Consider the following 21265-nt stretch of genomic DNA (forward strand, 5'->3'; position numbering starts at 1 on the left):
GAGGGAAGAGAGACAATGAGAGACGGACACAGAAATGGATATGACCCTTGATAGGTCCCCAAAACTCATTAAGTGGCCCTCCAGCCAAAATAATTGACCACTCCTGGGCTAGGAGGATATTCTTCCATGAGGCAGAATAAGAATTTGGGGCTTTCACAATGTGAGCCAGGGTTGGGTGGACATTGTATCAGTTGTCTGAGTTACTTTGATTGCAGTAAGGGCCCCCCTCCCTCCCCCCGGCCCCTTTTCCATTAGTGAGTATCATCCCTTGGTGTTTCAGTGCATGTGTGGTAGAGAATTGGCCAGTGGCCACTTCTATGCATTTTACTTTGCTTCTTAGCTCTTCTAGTTTACTTAGCTGTGCTCTAGTCCTTGTGTACATCACAAAGCTGGTCTTTATGATTCAGTATTATCTTTACTTGAAAACGCCCCAGGATGGGTTGATAAGCTTAAGATGTCTTTGTTTCTCTAGGGAGATGGTGTATTGAAATTAGAGAGCAATTCACAGGGCAGCGTGAACCATAAAAACTTGCCCTGCACAGCATTTAGCCTATGAATACTTTAGGGGAATCTCTTCTGTTAGCTTGAAAGCTGTGTATTATTAATAATAAATGTGTTTTTGTTTAAGCAGCCACAGCAATATTAATGTTTACTAGATACAGAATATAGCAAAGCCCCTTCCTTGAAGAGGTTAGGGTCTGAATTTACAAACAACGCAGATCAAAATAGAAATAGTTCATTCCAAAATCTACTGAAGTGGTCCCAGGAGGTCAGAGATCTGGCATTTGTGTGGAGCTTTTCTGTGGGGGAATAATGTTGTAGACTTCACTGCTGTGAGCATGCCAGCTTCACCTTTTCTCATGGGTAATTCCATAACAAAGAAGCCTTCAAAGGGGTGTTGTGCACCAGCCCACCATTGCCTGTGCAATACAGTGGTGTCTTCATGGTGGGATTTATTTAATGGAAGTACCCCTGAACAGAACGTTAGGACATACTCATCTGTGCAGAGGGACCCAGGCAGGGACATTTTCTAGATCAGTCAAACTCATCAGGTTCCATGGGGCAGGGGTCTACACGAGCCCCACATGCCGGATCTGGTGCACGGGACTAGTCTGCTGCAGGCATTGCATGCTGCATGTACCCAAACCTGGCCCTGGCCCCATATGCAGCTTGTGCCCTGTACTGGTGCCATGCTCTGTGTGCAGTGCATGTCCCAGGCCACCCTGGCGCTGTGTGCAGCACATGGGCCTGGGGCCGGTGCCAGTATTGACCATGTGCAGTCTAGTCCAAGCCCCATGGCCAGCAAGCACCATGGGCTAGATGATTGGGCTCCGTGGGCCAGATATTTGACACCCCTGTCTTAAATGTTTATGGCATACCCCCAGTGCACAGACGGATACATTTTGTCTTCATACCTGATATTCTCATCTGACAGCCTCCATAGGGTTAAATAGCTTCGTATTCAGTACTTCTAAGGTTGAACTTATGCAGTAGAGGATGTTTCTAGTCAACATCTACTAGATGGTCTGGCTTGTATTTCCACTCCTGCACTTTTTTTGTAGTAACAGTTGGTAATGGAGGGGACCAGGCCTTGTTTAATAGCTCAGCTTCTCAAACTTCACTGTGCGCAAAATGAATGACCCTGCATCCTGCCTGAATGCAGTATCATTGGGGAAGATATGAGGAAACACTGAGACATACCACAGGGTGTTTTTCCCCCTAATAATTCATAGCCAGGCTATAGCTTTGTTTTCACTCTAAGAATCTGGTCTAATAATAATATCACATTTACTCAAAGCACCTTATCTTCCTGTGTCCTTAGACCAACACGGCTACAACCTACACCCCTGTAAAATCTGTTCTGTATTCTGCCTTTGCTCTGTAATCTGGCAGATTGTTTCTTGTTGTCCTCATCCATGGAGGGCTTTACGTTCAGAGATTATATTTGAGGATGTTTAATAGTTTTCTTTTCTCTGCCTTCGCTTCTCTCCAGAAAATGAAAGAACAAGCCAAGAGCTTCTCATCAGAAATCAAGCAGATAGATCTGGATGTCAACCGCACCTTTCGAAATCACATCATGTTCCGGGATCGCTATGGAGTCAAGTGAGTACAGGTCGCCTGGCTCCTAGCTGGTTTCTTTGCTGGTCATTGCTCTGATCTAATCCCTGACCTGACCACCCCAAAAAGGTACCAGTTTGACAGCCTGCAGAGCTGATATTCAGGCTTCAGAACAAAGACTGCAACTGGAGCATCATCAGCCCCTCCTACACTTGCCAATCTGCCAGTATGCCTCAGTGACTTGTAGCTGTGAGAAGACACCTTTGTCTCCATGCACAGCCAGTGTCTGTGCTTGTACCTCTGCTGGCATAGGCTTGTTTTGTTGGTTTGTTTTGGTGTGGACTCCTCTCTGCTAGGAAGTGGTCTGAAATCACCAGCTTTGTGTCAAGTATCTTTTGGTTAATTCCAGGCTAGGTTGCATCCAGCCACAGTTCCTGAAACGTGTGTCCTTACCAGACCTATGAGACATGTCTTTCACTGAGGATCGCAGCTGGTTTGATTCCTCACAGGAATCTCTTGGGGTGGGTCTGTAGCATTGAGGGATGTATGATGCAGTCACTATTGCTTATTGTCTGTGGTCTCAAGAGCACAACTAACAGGGAAGAGGTAAAAGAGTCGCTTGGCAGGCAGGTGCATTGCGATACTGCTGCTCCCATAGGTGGGGGCTGCAACAATGCCGAGGCAAGGTGCTTGAGGGCGGAGGGAGCTTAGGAAAGAGCAGCAGTGAGTGGCCCTAAGAGGAGTGGAGTCTAAATCTCAGCCATGTGGCTCCAGGCCCCAAGTCAGGGAGTGTAAAATGGATACAAGTAAATGCATCTCTAGAGCTGTGGCAAGGAGAAAGAGGTCTTTCCTGCTCCTGAAGCTGAAAAGATATAGTTGCATTCAAGGAAAGGAACTATAACCTGGTGGTAGAAACTGTTAGAGAAATCGCTCCCCTCTTCCCCCTACAGTTATTGATGCCCTGACCCTCTATTTATGTCTCCTGATTTACTAACATATGTGCATGTTTCTGGTGTGGTGCAGGTACATGAGGTGGTGGTGATATTTTCAGTCCAGGTGCAAGCTGTAGTGTACTGGCTCATGTTACTGAGAGTCAGGTTGCTAAATCCCTGTTCGCTGCACTGCATTTTTGTGCCCTAACTCCTTCTGAAAAAGCAATAAAGGTGTGAGAGGAAATACCAAAAGGATGTTATTTTTTCTGGGTCTTGTAGCTTCTAACAGTGGACTGTTAGAAACAATTGATGGGAGGGTGCTGAAAGCTGTGTACAGGTGCCTTCTGGGCAGACCTGTTGCTCTGATGGACAGCAATGCTTTGGGGTTTTGGTGATATTCCTCTGCTGAAAAAAAGAAAAGCAAACCTTCCTCACAATCAGAGGGATGGGGATGACCTTTTTTCATTCCCTGAGTTTTGCTGTATTTCAGAAGAAGATTAAGCAAACAAAACCAAAAACTATTGTTTTCTGTGAAATACTTCTTGACTGTGCAAAATGAACACCCCGCAATATGAAATTTTACCATCCTCTCTTTCTGTGTAGGCAACAAGAACTGTTTCATGTCCTGTCAGCCTACTCTGTTTACAACACGGTGAGTGTAAGCTCTTGGCTCAAGTGAAAGTAAGTAATTCCATGTCGTAGTAGGCTTGGAGCAGTGTTGTTGCTGTGATGGTCAAGGAAGTGTACCAGAGGCAAAGATTTTTAGTGACATTCTGAATAATTCTTTCTTGACTTCCATAGTTTGGACCTTCCAGTTAAAGTCTTGATGAAAATAAATGCTCGTTTGAATAGAGCATTTATTGGATTGGATATATTTGCACATTAAACAGTAAACATAAAAGCCACAGAGTGAGCAGTAGGTTCGGGACTTTCTGGTCATTCCATCCCAGAGATTTGATTTGGATGGTATCATCGCAGGATAAGAAATTATTCGTTACCATAATCTTTGCCTATGTGACTTTCCTATGAATCCTGCCCTCTGTCCCAATACAATCTCCTCATCTTTTGACTCCTGGCTCTGTATTGAGTTCTGTCCTCGTAGTTAAAGACCCTAATGCACTACAGTGAATCAGTGGAGAATATTATTAAATTAGCTACAGAGTCTGCTGCTTCCCTCCACCAGTGGTGGATGCTGAATCCAGAAGGTCTGGATCGGCATGTGGAGAAAATAATAGTACATCTTCTTTTCCCAGCATATATATAAGGGGCTACCAGATTTCCCTTTAAGCTATTTTGGTACAAGTACATTTAAAGAAATCCCAGATAACAGCAGAGCCATATGCTGTTTATTATCCCTTATGGCATTTCTTGAAATAGCTGCACATGTTATTTGTGAATGAATCTTTACAGTTCATGTTCACATTTCCTTGCCTCACACTGCCAACAAAATAAGACAGTTGGCTTAAAGCTAGCAGGTTTACCCCAGCAGTACAGAACTTGTCACAACCAGCCGTTTCTACCAGGAAAGGAACAGCTGAGTTCTTAGGACACTTCAGGGTATCAGGTTCATCCCAGCCCGGCTCTGCTGTCTTTTTTAGGTCTTTGGTGCAAATTCATGCATCTAGCAATTGAAAGTTGGAATGTCAGCTGCACAGTAGGCTGCATGAAATGACTTGATCATCGCCCCAGCTTAGTTCCCAAAGGCAAGCGTCCATATCTTTCCCACATGTATCTGGCCTTCCGGTTGGTTTCCTCAGCTGAGAGGCCTTAGATCATGGTCTACTTTCTGGCCCATAGAGGTGGTCCTTCCAGATCTGAGTTAGGAGTAGATGGGGGAGTTTACTCTGCTGCTTCACCTGCCCTCTCAGTGAATGGGGGGTTCAGCCTCCTTGCCTGTTTGAGTAGCATGAAAAGTCTGATCTAAAACCTGTCAGTGTTCAGTGCTGAAAAGGCTTTTGGCTGGTAACCTGTCTCAGAAGATTTGCTTCTCAGACCTTGTTGCTTCTTGCCAAAGATTGCTTCTTGGACCTAATGCAAATCTGGTGTTGGAGTCCCTGAGGAGCTATCTAGCAGTTGAATGGTACAGAGTTAGCAGGGAGAGGACCCAGTAGCAGTTGGACACCCACTGACTTCCAATATGTCAGGTGTTAGATGCCTGAACTTGTGCAAAACTCCCCCTTAATCCCTAGTCAGGATCAGCTGCTGTTGTCATGGTTTGAACCACAGTATGGATAGGCCCAGAGGTTTAAAAGTAGCCAGTGTTAAAGCCTTTTGTGGAATACCAGGAACATAACATGTTTATTCTGAGGGAAGCTTTGAAGTTTGGAATAAACAGTAGAAGGTCTTACAACAACGAGGGTGAGACGTGTAGGTGTTAAGTGATTTAAGAGCCTGAACCCCACTGCAAGTCAGCTGGATTTGTGCTTCTTAATATGCTATAAGCATGTATGTGCTTTTGAATATCCCATCCTCAGGGCATGAGGGACACAAGGATCTGTGCTAGGGGTCAAAAGCAGTGAAGTATTGGAGTTTTTAAACAAAGCTTTGCATTTGCCTAATGAAAACTGTGGAAGCTGCATTTCTGCATGGGCACAACTTAGTCCGTTGAAGAGTTAGCCTTGTGTTATAAGCATGTGTGCTTCTGGGCTCTTCCAGGAAGTGAGCTACTGCCAAGGAATGAGTCAAATCGCAGCCATCCTGCTGATGTACCTAAATGAAGAGGATGCATTTTGGGCACTGGCACAACTATTGACCAATCAGCGGCATGCAATGCATGGTAAGGCTTAGGAGAAATACAGAACTACACCCTTTTCTATCGACTTCGCATGGCTGCTGATTGCAGCCTTCACGTCACTTTTTTTGGTCTGTAAATCTTGTCCCCAAGGTGCTTGAGGCTTGTTTAAAGGAATAATGCCTCAATTATGCGCATGGTGCTGTCTGCATAGAACTGGATTTGCCGCTTGCATGCTGACTAGTTTATAGTTGAAAAACTTGGCTTATCTACTCTGGACTTTATCTCAAGGTAATTAACAGATCTGTAGACACTGGTGTGTTCCTGGATCCCTGTCTTTTGGTCCTTATCCTTAATTAACTCTAGGCAGAAAAAAAATATCTAGTGCAAACCTAGCATAAGATATGGCATACAGTGTTCTCCTTCAAACATGCCATTGGAAACTTTTCTTAATGCATTTATCCTGACACTGTCAGGAATCATGATGTATGATTTTACACAAACCACTTTAAAGTGCCTTTCATCTTATTGTGGTTTTTAAACTGAAAGAGAAAAATAATAATAATAATGACAGAGACTGATCACAGAGTTTATTTTTTAGAAGAGGAAGGGTGGGGTGTGGTGTTTGATAGCTGCAGAAAGTCAGAGCCAGGGACTCTGCTCATGTCCTTTTATACTCTGTCATAAAACCATCACATATTTATTGCGTAAGTGGGGTCTGGCTCATAAGAAGCAGAGGATACACATGGAAGCCAGAACTGATCTCTGACCCTTTGAAAGCTTCATTTGATGGATCTGCTGCTAGATTATTGCGGTGAGGTAGGACATCTTGTACAGATGTTATAAACAGCAGGTTTAGACAGAGGCAAAGGGGGTGCATGCACAGGGAGATAATGTAACAATCAATCTATCATGTCATGTAAACAGGGGGCCCGGTGCAAGTCCATGGTAGTCTTTATATTGGTTTCAGCGTGTCCTGGATCAGGCCTAGGTTGATTAGGACTGCCATGGTACCTTCAAGCATTGACTGGCCTGCTCAAGAGGAACAGTTTTAGGAGAACCAGCTTGGTATATGGTTGATGCTGCCCAAATTAAAGGGGTAGAATCTATATGCTGAACAACATGTCTGGGGGTCCTGATTTGTTCTGGGGCTTGATGTGTACCCTTTCCAGGAGCTGAGCTCCACAGGAGAGGTAGATGCTCAGGAAACCAAGCCTGTGGCCCACCCTTGTCACTGCTGCTGGCATTTGTTCCTAATTTCTTCTGTGTGTGTGTTGTTTACAGGGTTTTTCATTCCTGGATTCCCGAAGCTGCAGCGGTTTCAAGCCCACCATGAGCAGATTTTAAGCAAACTGTTTCCAAAGCTGAAGAAGCACATGGTACTTCTTTGTTACTGGCTTTCAAATGCTAATATTGCACTTTGCATGACAGCGAATAATGTAATTTCTTCTCTCATAACCTCCTGGGTGTTCCTCATCATAGAACTGCGTCAGCCATGGGGGAAGCAGGTATTTAGCTAAACAGCATGTCTCCTAAACACTGCTGAAGTGAATTATTTGGATTTCATGGTTTGCCACCAGCATTTGTACAAGAGCTTCTACAGCTTCCAGATTTCTCTTGGATGGCAGGGAGAGGAAGGTTTATCCATGTGTGGAAAAGGAATTATTTCAGGCACTAAAAGGGCATAGGTGCATTGTGCTGGCCATAAATCCTTCAGGGTGTTATCTCCTTTCATGAAAGGTGCTGGAAAGCCCAGAACTTTCACTTTACAGTTTCTCATGTAAAGTTTCACATGTTTCTCATTTAACCTCTTCCCATGCCAGTCCTGCTGTTTGGGTAAGTTTCCTTCCTTCCAGCACAGGGAGACAGGAAATAGGAGAGCTGATGTGATGGTTCATTTTGCTGGCTTGGCCTCTCCAGTTGTGTTTCTCGCCAGCAGATGGTATGGGACCAGTTGTCAGCTGGAGCAGCACATGTAGGATAAGATTGAGCCCTGACAGCTAACCAGCTACTCTGAGACACCTGCTTCTCCTTTTTTGCATGTATTTTCAGATGCTTGGAATTTGGAGGCAGGCTCCTGAAGGCTTTCTACCCTCCCAGAGGGGCTCAGTAGCATGTTTCCAGAAAAAGCCATTTATATTGTTATTATCCAAAATAGCTGTTGCTTAGGGCTGCCAGCAAACCAGCCCTGGTTGTACAAGTGTAATGCAACCAGGATGGGTTTTCACTTAATTGTGGCCGTCAAGAGCAGGGGTGGGGAGAAGCACATCGCAGCCAACAGGAACATAAATACTTTAATTCTAAAGACTCCAGGAGCCAATAAATACTGACTAGAGAGCAGGCTGTGTTCCCTGTAGGACAGCGTATGGGAAAGCTCAGTCCTTCTGCTCTTAGCAAAGGGCCTGGGACTGGGGTCCGACTGTCCTACACAGAGTGGTCATAGCCCGAGTACTGAGGTAAGCTAGTTTTCTTCAGCTAACTGGCATGTGACCAATCAGCTGTAAGGTGTAGATACTTGTTTTGGCCTATCTGTCCCATTACAGGACCTAGTCATTTGCGAGACTAAGTTAATAGTAAAGGTGGAAAGGGGCTTTGGGGATGGGGGGATATAGGGAATTTCTATACTGGCACAGAAAGACTCTTACCCTCACTACTCCCAGCACCCCAGCTGGACTGATGAGCGCAGCTACTGGCAATTGGGCCAGAAAACCTGTTAGCACAAATCCCCTACTGTGGGGCTGAGAAAGCATCCAGAAATCGGGATGCAAATGTACAGATAATTCAGGTTCAGCAAGAAACTGTGGCTACAGTTGAAGTGATTCTTCGTATTGTTGTTTCAAGAAGGGACAAGGGAAGTGTTCTGGATTAAATGGTGCTTCATAGGTCTATCTAGAGCCTGGCAAGCTGTTTCCAGGCCTTGTGCCCAGTACAGCATTAAAAAGAAAAGTATGAACTTTACTCGCTGTCTCTAGCAGCCTGTCTGGTGCAATGAATGTCTCTTCATTTGCTGTCTTGCTCTAGGACAAGGAGCAGATGACTACGGGGATATACACAACCAAGTGGTTCCTGCAGTGCTTCATTGACCGGGTGAGAACTATTTGTAGATTATCTTCCATTTAGTAATGTTTGGCCCCTATGGTGGATTTGCTTTGCTGTTAACTGAATTTTTGCCCAGTTTTTATTCAGACAGGATTCTGTGAGTATTTTATAGGGTATGATGTTGTGAATATCTTCATGAAGTACATGCCTGACAGCAGATTAGCTTAAAATAACTCCATGCTTCTCAGTGGCAGTGACAAGCAAGCTTTCACTGTCATCACAAATAATAGCCAGAAGCCTATTTTGGGGGCAGAAACATATGCTTGGGAGTCGAGAGATTTTTCTCTCCCCTGCTCCTGGCTCTACTTCAAACTTGCAAAGATAATGACCTCCTGGAGTCTATTTCACCACCTTTATGCAGAGGATAGCAGCACCCACCTCACTGTGGAGCAGCCAGTGACATTTGTAAAGAACTCTGGAACTGTTCAGTAGAAATTGAAGTGCAAAGCTTAATGTTAATGTTGCATGAATTAAATTAACTGTTAAGGCCCAAATTTTCAAACTATGGGTGTAAGTTTTGGGTCCTAAATACATAGCCCCACAACAGCACAATAGTACAGGATGATTTGCGTGATCCATAAGGCACCTGCAGCTCTCCTTGGCGTCCCTCAGAAATAAGGTTGTGTGACACCTTTGAAAATCAAATGACTCCTATTTAAGTGGTTCTGGATCATGCCCTAAATGGTTCTTATGGTCCTTCTAAAACACTCCAGCATACAGGAATCAGTGGTATACTTAAGAGCCTGTGCAGCACCTCCTTTTCCCCTGCAACACCTTTGTAGCCATGCAGAGTGGCAGTAGCCACACAAGGACTCATTTGCATTACATAAATCCCCTACCCTATGGCCTACAGAGTACCGTTGTGCAACCAGATGGTACAAAGAAGCCTTAGACCAAAGTGGTTAACCTGTGGCACAGGGGGTCTGTGTCTGGTATGCAGTAGATCAGAGAGGGGGCAGGCAGCAAAGTAGCAAAGGGCAGGACACAGAAAGCAGAGCAGCAGATCAGCTGGGAGCACAGAATTGGGACCAGAAAATGAAGGAGCAGCTCAGACAGAGGAAGGGGATCAGAGTGGCACTCAGGGAGAGTGTGGGGCTACTTTGTGGCACACCTGCCAACGAGGCTGGTCCCCACTGCCCTAGACAGTCAGGCCTAGGGTGTCCAACTTAAATGGGCCATTGGCTCTTGGACTCCACCTTGAAAATAGCGAAGCTGTTACATATTTGCAGAACTTGGGTGTAAGGAGGGTGGCTTTGCAAGGTAAGGCATCCTGTAATTATGCTTAGGCTGACTGTTGTCACCGTGCAGTCCCAAAGAAAGAACTTGTGTCCGCCTTCGCTATGGCTGCTTGGCCAGTAAAGTGGTGTTGACTACTGTTTTTAACCAAAGGTAATGGGGATGTGTATGCTCCTGCCTGTGTGCCACAGTCCTCATGTGCATCTATCTAGTCAGCATAACCTCAGGGAGAAGGGTCTGGACCATCCTAACCAACTTCCTTTTCATGTACAGACACCGTTTACTCTCACCTTGCGGCTGTGGGATATCTACATCCTGGAAGGAGAGCGGGTTCTGACATCTATGGCTTACACCATCCTCAAGCTGCACAAAAGTAAGGCATTCAGTAGGATGACTCAACTTTTCTGTGTGGCACAGGTGATCCCACTGTAAAGAGCCTGGGATTTGGGTTTTAGAATTTAACCTCCATAGGCAGAAGGGTTTATGAAAAGAAAATCCCAGCATGGCTGTGAAAGTCTTTCTCATGCTCTAATTGGTCTGCTAGAGTTGCATTCATTCATACCATGCCTGAATTTAGCTCATTTTCGGTTGAAGATGAGGCCTCGCTATTGATTTTTATTTTCCTGTCATTGGATTCACATAAATATGGTACCACAGCAACCTCTGCTGGGTACCACAGAAGGATGCAGCTTTTCGCATTCTCTCAGCAGGCCCTGGTTGGAGCTCTGGTTCAGACAGATACACAAGCATTGGTTGGTTGCAGTTTGAACCCACAGTGTGCTGTTCCCACTCCAGCAAAGGAACATCTCCTCTGCTGAGGCAAGAACACAGAAAACATTTCCCTGTGTTGAATTCTTCCACCCAGTGTATACAGCTGTGTACAGTATGTGGCACATTGTTCTGCCGCCAGCTACTCTGTTTGGTACATGTGAGAGAGTTTCCCTTTGAAGTATTTCAGGAGGACTGTAAAGACCTTTTTAAGACGTTAGCGGACCTATTTTTATTTTCTGTGCCTCCCCCTGCAAAATTGTGTTTCTTAGCTCAATTTAATAGGAGTCAGAGGAAGAAAGAAAAATGTGTGAACTTTTTTTAAATTTAAAAAAATGAAAGTAACTTTTCTCTAAATAAAATCTATCACTGCCCTAACATTAGGTTTCCTGAGACCCTCAGGACTTTGTGGGGCAATTCCTAGTGGTCTCACTGGGAAGTCAGAAATCTCCTTTTCCTTGGTGCTAATTTTTCTTTGCATCCCTCGTGGGTCTTAAGATTGAGACTTGATCTCAAACCTGTGACTGAGCAAGGAGTGAAGTATTGTAGGGGTCTGGAGCCTGTGGAATTTTTTCAACAGAGGAGGTCAAAAAAAAAAGGGAGGGTGCAGAAGTTTAAAGCTGCTCTGAAATGTGAAATATTGCAAATCAGGCAAGTGGGCAGGCTGCAGGTGATATGATCAGAGTTGCATGAGAGTGCCATTTATTAGAGGCCTGTCATATGATGATCACTTTTAGATTGGTGGGGTGCAACTTGTGACTGGCTCTGTGCAGCCTGTCTGCACGTTCATATCTGGAAATATCCATTCCAAGCTTATGGTACTTTTTATTAAGATAACCTTCTTGGCAATTAAAAATATACAGGACCTGGGTTATGCCTGTGAAGGGAATAAAGAGGAAGGCTGGGAAATGGAAGCCTTGATACACTGTGGGGTAGGATTGGTAGCCCACTGCAGTCCTTCTTGTGATGTCACGGATGATTGTCAAGTCATCTGTTTGATACCTGAATAGTGGGAAGCACCAGTTCTGAGGAGCTGCCCTGAATGGCCCTAGGCTAGGTCCTTGTGTTGCATTACTTGTCTCTGCAGCACACATAATGTGCAGCCATACTCCCCCTAGCGGTGTAAAAGAGAAGTCTCACAAACAGTCGTGAAACACACAAGCGCTTCCCCCCCACCTCTGTCCCCATGAATCGAGCCTAGACCCTGATTTTATAGTATGCAAACGCGCTTGCCTTTAACCTTATGACTGATCCTGTTCATGTCACCAAGAACTGCATCTGAACAATGCTGCACATGTTAATTGACTCTCACCAGACCTGGGACTCAAGTTCATTTGAGAGAAAGAACCACAAACGGCCCCTGAGAGAAGGAAGCCCTCCTTTGACATGCATTGTTTCTTCTTCCCCAGATATTAATTTTGACATGTAAGCAACTTCCCTGCTGTTATTAGCTTTGAAACAGCTGATCCAGTCAAATATACTCTGCACCTAGCTGGGTTAGCCAGAAAAAATCTAATTGTGGTACTGTGGTGGCCTCTTATTGCACTGAGCTTTCTGCCTTCCACTAGAACGCTTGCTGAAGATGTCCCTGGAAGACTTACGTGAATTCCTACAGGAGAAAATTTCTTCATCTCTGCACTATGAAGATGACACTGTTATCGAACAACTGCAAGTGTCTATGGTCGAGCTACACAAAGCAAAATTTGACCTTCCGCCTCCAGGTAGGTCTAGCACGAAGCCAGCATTAATTCCATAGGTTCCCTATAGCCTGGGATGAGGCCAACCTGTTGGAATTATTAACCCCTTTTTGCCAGTTCTTACCATATCCTTCAGACTAATGGAGTTTTTGCTAACCCTGAGCAGCCATCAGAGGCTGACTGCTGTGTGGTATAGAGATTGTACAGGGGATGACATGGTCCTGCTGTCCCATTCCATTTGAGATCTGTCACAGACAGGGTGATCTGGGGCACAGGTGAATTTGTGTCACTGCTTTGGTTTAAGGCCAAGAGTTTCTCTGGTAATGTGAGGCTGAATTTGTCAGAAAAGTCAAGCACCCAGCTTTGGCAGCTGTCACTAGAAACCCATCACTGCTGGTCTGAGCGCTGCAGTTGGAACTGAACTCTTGAAAATTTGGCCCCTGGAGTGATTTGTCAGTTGTGATTTTTCACCCTGAGTTGTGTGTGCATGTGTTTGTGTGTGTATGTGTGCGTGCGCATGCATTTGCTGCTCCCAGCCATGTCATTGCTTGGGACACTCAGTATCTTTGCATGTTTGAATAGAAGCAAAGGTTGCACCTGCAGCATGTGTGTGCTGCCTTAATTAATCAGGGTCCCCGTGTGCATGAACTTCCCAGTCATTGGCCTCTGTCATGCCAGTAAGAAGTATTTTGTGTGTCATGCAGGGTTAGGGCTGCCATGGTAACTGCCCTCAAGGTGAGTGACTAGAGCCCCCTCTGCATAAATCCTTCCTTAGGCACAATGGGGAGGAAGTCTCCTAGTACAGAATAAATGAAATGTTCATTAGCTACCTAGAGACACTACCCCCTGCCCCCACCAGTAAGGCGAAGAACACAGTTTAGAGGCACTGCATATAGTCTTCAGTTCTCTCCCAGTTCGTTTTGGTTCGTTCCTCTATCAGATGGAAACTAGGAACTGTCCGAGGGCCACGGGGTTCTGCAGACTTCATGTCAGGGAGGGTTGGAGCTAGTTTGACTTTAATCCAAGTTCCCAGAGTTAGGGAGCGAATATCTGAACATTCAAGTGATTCTGGTTTAATGGACAGCCACAGCATAACACAACACCTAACTCCATACTATTAAGCCCCAACAGAACAAAAACTTTTGTTGTTAAATGAGCCCTGCTAGAGATTTCCTTTTATACACTATAGAGGACCTGCATTAAAGCATGCCTTTTTCTCCATTGCAAGTTAGTGTTAAGCATAACAATCCCAGCTTCTATAACTACCCTATGAAATAGCCAGTGTGTTAATGACTCAGGGACCCATTTTGCTGGTCAGATAGTATCGCATTTGGTGAGAAGCCCATTTAAATCTAAATTGATTGCTGCATTTGTGTTACTATAATTTCATTAAGGGGAGAAAGTGTTCAAGCTTGGAAGTGATAGGGATGCTCTGAGTCAAATCCTGACATTCCTAATTTAGGAAGATGGCAACTGGACCACAGCTAGCTACAGAAGAACTAACTGGTGCTGTCTACATCAACAGAGAGTCAGGCTTGGACTCTTGGCAGTACCCAAAGGGATGTGCTGCATAAGTCCCTTTGATACACAGGCACCGAACTCCCTTAGGATTCCTCTCCCAGCAAAATAATCATTAGTAGAAAAGAAACTGTGCCTGGAAACAAGACGTTTAAATGACAGAGGGTAAGGGTGGCCTTGGTAGAACATGAGGATACTGAGCTGGGATTTTGTCAAGGCATCTGTGTAGTTTAAAGGCTCTGCTGTGTGACAGACCAGTCACAGGCAGACGGGCTGAGGAAGATGAATGAATGACCCACCATCACTGTCTCTCACCTGCGGCTTGTGTTGAACAACTAGATAGTTTTTTCCTGAACAGCGGATGTTAGCAAGGTAAAATCTGAATCCCTGCCACTAGCTCATGGTAAGGGCTTAGGAAAGGACTTACTGAAAATGAGCTAACCTGTGCTTGTTTGGCTTTTTCTTTTCTCTGTAGGAAAGCCTGAAGAATTCCCAAAGAAGCCACTGGGACTAGAGGTTTCTCTAAATCTCACGGCAGCGAAGCCCAGCATTGCAGCCAATGGCCAGAATAAAACAGTGGGTGACCTCAGTCCAGAAAGAGATGTAAAGCAGTCACTGCCAAACAATAGCTCCATACATCTGAATGATATTACCTGCAATGAGACTGTGGCAGTAAAGGACAGGACCCTTGCACTCCAGCAGGATGGATCTCCCTCCCCAGCAGCAGCAGCCACCACAGACATGCATCAGGATCCATTAAAGGACCATGAGGAAACCCAGCAAGGAAGGAAAAAACAGGTGGAACCACCAAAGGAAGTGGCTAGTGAAAGCCCATCGCAGGAGTTGTCTTTGCCAGAGGAGAATGAAATTCAGGCCCTCCTGGAAAGCCAGGAGGTACCTGCAGTGAGCAGGATGACTCCCTCCCAAGAAGATCCTCAGGTTCTTAGTGCTGGGAGATATAAAGAGGACCTGCAAGAAAATTGTCCCTCTCCTGATGTTGGCAAGACATGCTGTATTGTTTCTTCGGCTGCTCAGTTACAGACACTGCCACAAGAACAGCCTGATGTGGTAGCAGTGGACAGCTTGGCTAGTGAGATGGGTGAGCCAGGTCAGAATCCCCAGGGAGATTTGCCCATTGATCACAACCACACGTCAGGAGGAGGAGAGTCCCCAGGGCCAACACCATCTCTCCCCTCCCTCACGGAGCAGAGCTCCTTGGAATCCACCATTCCAAATGTGCCAAGCCCTCAAGACACGAGCACCACCACCTCCTCTGTGGATATACCAGAAGGAGTTGCTCCACCCTCTCTGGAAGAACAGCCATGGCCTCTGTGTCCAGAGTTCTTCCCACCATCAGAACAGGATCTCGCTCCTCAGGCTTTGCCAGAGGAAGCGCAAGCGCCTCTCATGGGCATGGAGAAGACTCTGGTAACTCTCCCTCTTCCTCTCCTGAATGGAAAGCGACGGCCTTCTAATGTGTCTCAGTATGATAACTTTCCTGAGTGGGAGAGCAGAGAGGACAAACCTTCTGGGCAGGCGTCCAGCATGGAGAAACTCAGTGGCACGATGCCACATGAGAAACTGGATCTCAAATGCTCGGTACCCAAATCAGCATCCGTGGGTGAAATTGCAGATCTGCAGAGGCACGCGCGTGGGTGCGGAGACTCAACCCAGCAGCCCTTGGGGCTGGGCTGCTCAGCCTTCAACTCCCTCCCTCACCAAAGGCCTTCTGGCAGCAGTGGCAGTGTGCCAATCTTACCTACACTTGGCCCCAGAGTGGTTCAGCTGGCAGAGGGTCTCCATTCCCACCATATGTCATCCCCAACCCTGAAGGAGCAAAACAGCCCCTATAAAATTGTAAAGACCACCACCCCGCTTCATTTGGCTCACGCCACAGAGCAAGACTGCTTGAACAGAAAGCGAATGGCGCTGCCTTTGCAAGAGGCTAGCCCTCGTGTGGCTGCTGCCTGTAGGGCAGATGATGGAGGGGCCCTTCCTCCCACAGCAGAACTCAAGGCTGTGGCTGCCAAAAAGACTGTCCAGACAGCAGTAAATGCGCTGAGGGATCCACGTCCCCCTCTCAGCCCAAAGCCAAAAATACCACCCAAGATTGCCAAAACCCATTCAGAGAACAGTTTTCATCTGCCCCGTTGGCCCCCAGCACGAATGTCCAAATCAGAGTCATTTTAGCAGGGCTAGAGAGTGAAGAGAGGACTCTCATCATATTACCTTGTCTGTTCTAGAGACAACCTGAAAATAAGGTTTGCCTCTAAAAGGCAACGCAGCCCAGGGTAGAGAGAGGAGGCAATGGCAGGTTGGGTTGTGCTAGGTACGACTGCCTGGGGCAACGCTAGGTTCAACAGGAGTCAGAATTGTTCTCAGTATTACAAATGCTGGTACCAGGAGGCAGTTAAAAAATATCCGTGCTTTCTTTTCTATGAACAAATCACAAAGTGCTTTCAATTTTTTTTTTTTTTTAATTCCCATCATTCATGTGGTGAGAGAGAGAGGCAAAACTGGTCAATCTTTTCTCCAAGAAAAGATCTTTGGGTCATGGCCCTGAGTTTAGTTTCTGTGAACACAAGAACAGCCCTGACGCAGAGAAGTCTGAACCGTTCTTCCAGGCAGAAAGGAAGCACTGGAGAGAGAAGAGAGGCTTTCTTTAGAGACGGACAAGGGCTCGGTCAATGTGGCCAGTAGCATTTCTTTCGATGCCTTCGCAGCAATAGATTTGTTCGGCGTCCTTGTATTTTGCAGCTTTCCACACAAGGTTTGGTAGTCTCAGCCAGGGAGCCAGCCTTCTGTAATGTCTATGCAATAGTCAGCTTTATGCCAGGTGTCCCATGGAGCACTGCTTTGCATCTGTGCATCCTCTCACTGAGAGTGAAATGGGGCCATGGAGCCTGCCTTTCCTTGTTCTCCAGCTCCCTGCATACAGGAGATTTCCTGAAGGGGAGCTGAGTGCTCTGTGCAGATCACTTCCACCATCCTCAGTTGGGGTTATGTAGTGTTACACCAAAGGAAACTCAGAAAGCCAAGCTCCTTTCTGCTGCAAGAGGAGGCTGAGGTGGGAGAGTTGACTAAGCCATGCCCCTCCCCATGATAGGCTCAGACAGGTTCACTGAACACACACAGTTTCCTTGAATCCCTATGGGTGATGAAAGGCTGGATCTCAGCTGCTGTGAGTTCTCCAATATCCTATCTGCTGTCCTTTCCTCTGGGCAGCAGGGATGATGTGCTGGTAATACTGCCTTACAGCTGATGAAAAGAGAAGTAAGGAGGCCGCTGCCATGGTCAGTTACTAACCCCCATATAACTGGGTTAATAAGATGGGGGTAGTATTTCCATCAGTAAATGGTGGAGGTACCGTATTTTCTTCCATACAACACCATCTTTCCCCTCCCCACAAAATCAGCTTGCCAGAATTGGGATGCATGTTTTAAGTGGGGAAGCTGTTTTCTATGCTGGAAAAGGAGTATGCCCAGAGACACTGTATAGGCCACCCAGCTGTCAAGACGGCTGCCACTTGTGTCTGCTCAGCACACTGAAAGGGTAGCCCTCTTGCAGCCCTGGCTGTTGGCTGAGTGCTGAAGGTTGTGCCCAGAGTAACACACGAGCTGTTGACAGTATCTTAATGAGGCTTGTGATGTGGAAACAGGAACTTGTATAAAGTTCTTACAATTAAGAAGTAAAAGTCTGACTGCTGCCCTTTGCAAGGGCCTGGGGCCTAACGCTGTGTGACACAGTAAGTCCTCCTGGAATCATAGTTTCCAAGAAAGGTGGCACCACAGGAGAGAATCTGACACATCAGTTAAGTTCTGGATGCCATCCTTCTTGGACACTCTTTGTTTCCAGGAGGACCTACTCTATCTCTGACTCTGGAAAAATCTTTTCTCTACTTCCTGCCTTTCCAAAACAAACTGGGTTTTTCATTTGGATGGGGGGATGGAGTTGTATATGAGAAAATATGGTAATTTTGTTTTACCTACCAAGTCAGCGGAGTATAATAGGATTTTGTGGCAGCTTCTCAGCAAAATGTCCAAGACTAGACTGGCCCCTGCTCAGGTCAGGTGAAACATCAGCGTAGAAAGTCCAGTGGAGCTGGAAAGGAACCGGGCTTCCCAAAGCCTCGGCTCAGACCTTCACGAACTGGAAGTAAATCAGTGCAGCAAGCAGTGTGCAGGGCTGTTAACTTAGTAGCCTCAAGAGCTCCTGTTCTGTTTCCCCGTATGACAAAGCTTCTTTCTTTGACGCTTGGGCTTGTTGCTTAGCATGGCTGTCAGGTCATGCTCAGCTGTGAAATGGGTAATCATACTTACTGACCTACCTACCTGACGGGTGTTTGTGGGGATTATTTAGATGATGTTGCTAGTGCCCTCTGCAGAGGAAAAGCACAACCTCAGTGCTAAGACACATTAGTCTGAGACACCACAGACACCATCGTTGAAATACAAAGGACAAAGTTGCTTCAGTTGGCTTTAATTTAAGCATGTTTTGCAATAGTTGTGCAGTAGTTAGGAAAGTCACATGTTTGTGCATTTAATACCTGGACAGTATTTCAGGCAAGTATTCGGTCACCGTTAATTATGAACAGCAGGCCATTGGCTTCTAGAGCTCAGTGGGAAGTCATGGAAAAGGCTGCAATCATCTGGTTTCCATGCAGTGGGATCTGGTCTCCCCTCCAAGTGCACACATAACCTCCCATTTACCTCTGGGAGCTGAGCTCATGCATCTGACAGGAGGCAAGATCCCTTTCCCTCCCAGTGACCTGCCTCCATGTTTGTGTCTGCTGTTTGTAATGACAGTAGGCATTGCGAGGTCAGAGAGAGAGTATTTCTAGGGCATCCTGTAATACCTGCTTTTGGCGGCAATAGGCCTGGAATATTCAATAGCCGACAAAAGCATGATAAAGCCACTACAGGGAAACCTTTTCTCTGCTCTGGGTTTGGGATGCACATTTCCTGTTCTCAGGAAAGCCTGCATTGGGGAAAGGCAGTTGGGCTAATTCAATGCATGTACTATTCAAAAGTCATCATGCTGATCCTCCTCTCCCATCTAAGATGTAGGCCTACAGCCGGCTTTGAAACCTGTAAAAGCTAATGGAAGGACTTCTGTCCCCTGACTTCAGATCAGGTGGCTAACAATATTAGCCACTTGGTCTAAGTGATGCTAGGCTGTGTTGTGAAGAAATGCCTTGAATAGAGACCACAGGTCCCTGCCTACGGGCCTGTCTTGCCACTTGAGTCAGTGCCAAACAACCTGGATGAAGGCATGACGTCTCCATTCCTGTCAGATTAGGAACCTCATGTTTCATACGTTATTAGGAGCCGGTAGTTTGAGCTAGGGAGCAGGATACGTTATCAGGCTGAGTAGGTACAGGGAAAACCTCCAGCTTGCTTGTCAGTCAGACGCTCCTGAACGTGGCTGAAAGGGTGGAGGCTGGTCTGGAGATCAGCTGCTTCCCCACAGACAGAGCTGAGGTTGAACCCATGGTCAAGCAGCCCCAGTCAAGTCAGGATGGGGTCTTGGGGGGGGTGTTCTTGATTGTCTTTTGTGAACTGCTGCAAAGGTCTGTGTCCTCTGCTGCAGACTGGGAAGCATTTCTGGACAACGGGCAGCGTTAAGCCCCATATGAAGCCAGTTGAGCTGGCCTGGTTTCTGGGAAGTGATGCCTCACTCTGCAGCAGACCTGTTTCTTTTTTGTTTAGTTTGTTTAAAACTTCAGTAATCCATTTATTAGTTCCTGTTTCTGTCTGCCATTGGGTCCAGTCCCCTCCCCCATCCCCTGTATGAAGAAGCAGTCTCCCCTGACTTGTTCCTTTCCTTGGAGGTGTTTATACTGCACCCATCACCCCTGAGGTGTCTGAACTCCATGGACAGCGCCGTGATACGGGGGATAGGAGCCATAGTGCCCAGCATCAGGCATGTGGTAGGTGGGAAGAGTCGGGCAGGAGGAAATCCCCAGGGCTGTGATGGAGAAGCAGGACCCGGGCCCTCCTGCAAAGGACCGACTCTGAGGATACCCCAGACAGATGGCAAAGCCAATGTTGCAAACTCAGGAAATCAGCTGCCTTTGCCCCACGGCTCGTTCCATGTCAGCTGAAACGGAGTGTGTGAGATAAGCCGGGCCTTGCTGGTTTGGTGTCCTTGTTTTGTTGTTTGTAAACTAGCACTTTGCGCGTTGGGGGGAGCAGGAGGGGTGTTGTGCAGCAGAAGTGTCAGCGTGTCCCCTCCCCTCCCCCCAGTGTCACCGTGATCACCACGCATCCTGGGAGTCGGGGACAGGGGCTCTCAGTGCACTTTGACAGACATGTTGCGGTTGGCTTTATCTGTACGCGCTCTCCTTGTTTATGGCGTGGGCTGCGCCCTCCCATCACTCTTGTCCTAACGTATTATTATTATTTTAAACTATTTTTTATGTACATCATGCTTTCTTCTCCTTTCTCATTTCTTTTTTGGTAAGGCTGTTTGAAAGGCACAGCACAGCACGCCTTCCTTTCCCCCTGCTCCCAGCAGCCGTGGTCCGTGGTTGTCTTAACTGGTAAGGGAGTTTAGCACCAGTTGCTGCAGCCTGTTCCTTCGCACACAGCATCCTCTGGTCTCAGAACCGTCACCCCAGTGTCTTGCCTTGGGGGAGCAATGCGGCATGGCTGCTGCCCCATTAGGTGGGAGCCCCACCATCTTTATGCCAGACCTGCGCCCATCCACTGTCTCCTGGTCACTGCATGCCCTGCTGTCTTGGCTTCTCTGTGGTTCTGGCTGCTGTCACTGCATCCTGGGCCCAGTGATCTCTGAGGCAGGCATTTGCCTTGGGACCTGAATAAGCTGCCTTGCTGCAGAGAGACTGATGTATGTATGGCCAGAGGCTTTGCCCTGTGACAAGTGCTGGTGAGCTGCGACAGCCCTGGAGAGATGCATCTTATCTTGGCACAACAAGATCCAGCGGAGTAAAACCAGGATGAAGTTGGGGCTGCCCAGTTCTCCAGGCGTGGGATGGAAATGTGCCCCCCACTTAGATCACAGCACTGGTCTCCTTTCCATGCAACCAGCAGCAAGCCTGTGGTGGCAGCATGGACACGTGCCTGCTGTTTCTTGCAGTGAAATGGCTTATCTGGCCCTGAAGCCTCAGTACTGAGCGTGCCCAAGAGAATGGCTAGTGGAGTCTGATTAAGCATCACAGTCAGGAAGGCTATATACTCTATTCACAGGGAACTCGGCCCCCACCC

At 46.7% G+C, this 21265-nt stretch overlaps 1 protein-coding gene across 4 annotated transcripts in view; it reads left to right on the top strand.

Annotated features, from left to right (window-relative positions):
- Positions 1-20466, top strand: part of LOC149871364 (uncharacterized) — a 164666-nt gene extending 144200 nt beyond the window's left edge. For all 4 annotated transcript variants that reach the window (XM_090032378.1, XM_090032379.1, XM_090032376.1 and 1 more), the window contains 8 exons: positions 1994-2103; positions 3594-3642; positions 5646-5766; positions 7006-7100; positions 8743-8808; positions 10330-10429; positions 12393-12545; positions 14515-20466. In XM_090032378.1, the coding sequence (XP_089888504.1) occupies positions 1994-2103; positions 3594-3642; positions 5646-5766; positions 7006-7100; positions 8743-8808; positions 10330-10429; positions 12393-12545; positions 14515-16229 (2409 nt within the window). In that variant the 3' untranslated portion in view covers positions 16230-20466. The remainder of the gene's footprint in view (positions 1-1993; positions 2104-3593; positions 3643-5645; positions 5767-7005; positions 7101-8742; positions 8809-10329; positions 10430-12392; positions 12546-14514) is intronic.
- The last annotated feature ends 799 nt before the right edge of the window (positions 20467-21265 follow it).

Source organism: Crocodylus siamensis, chromosome 2, assembly GCF_052110815.1.
Source record: "Crocodylus siamensis isolate JL-2025a chromosome 2, ASM5211081v1, whole genome shotgun sequence".
NCBI lineage: Eukaryota > Metazoa > Chordata > Crocodylia > Crocodylidae > Crocodylus > Crocodylus siamensis.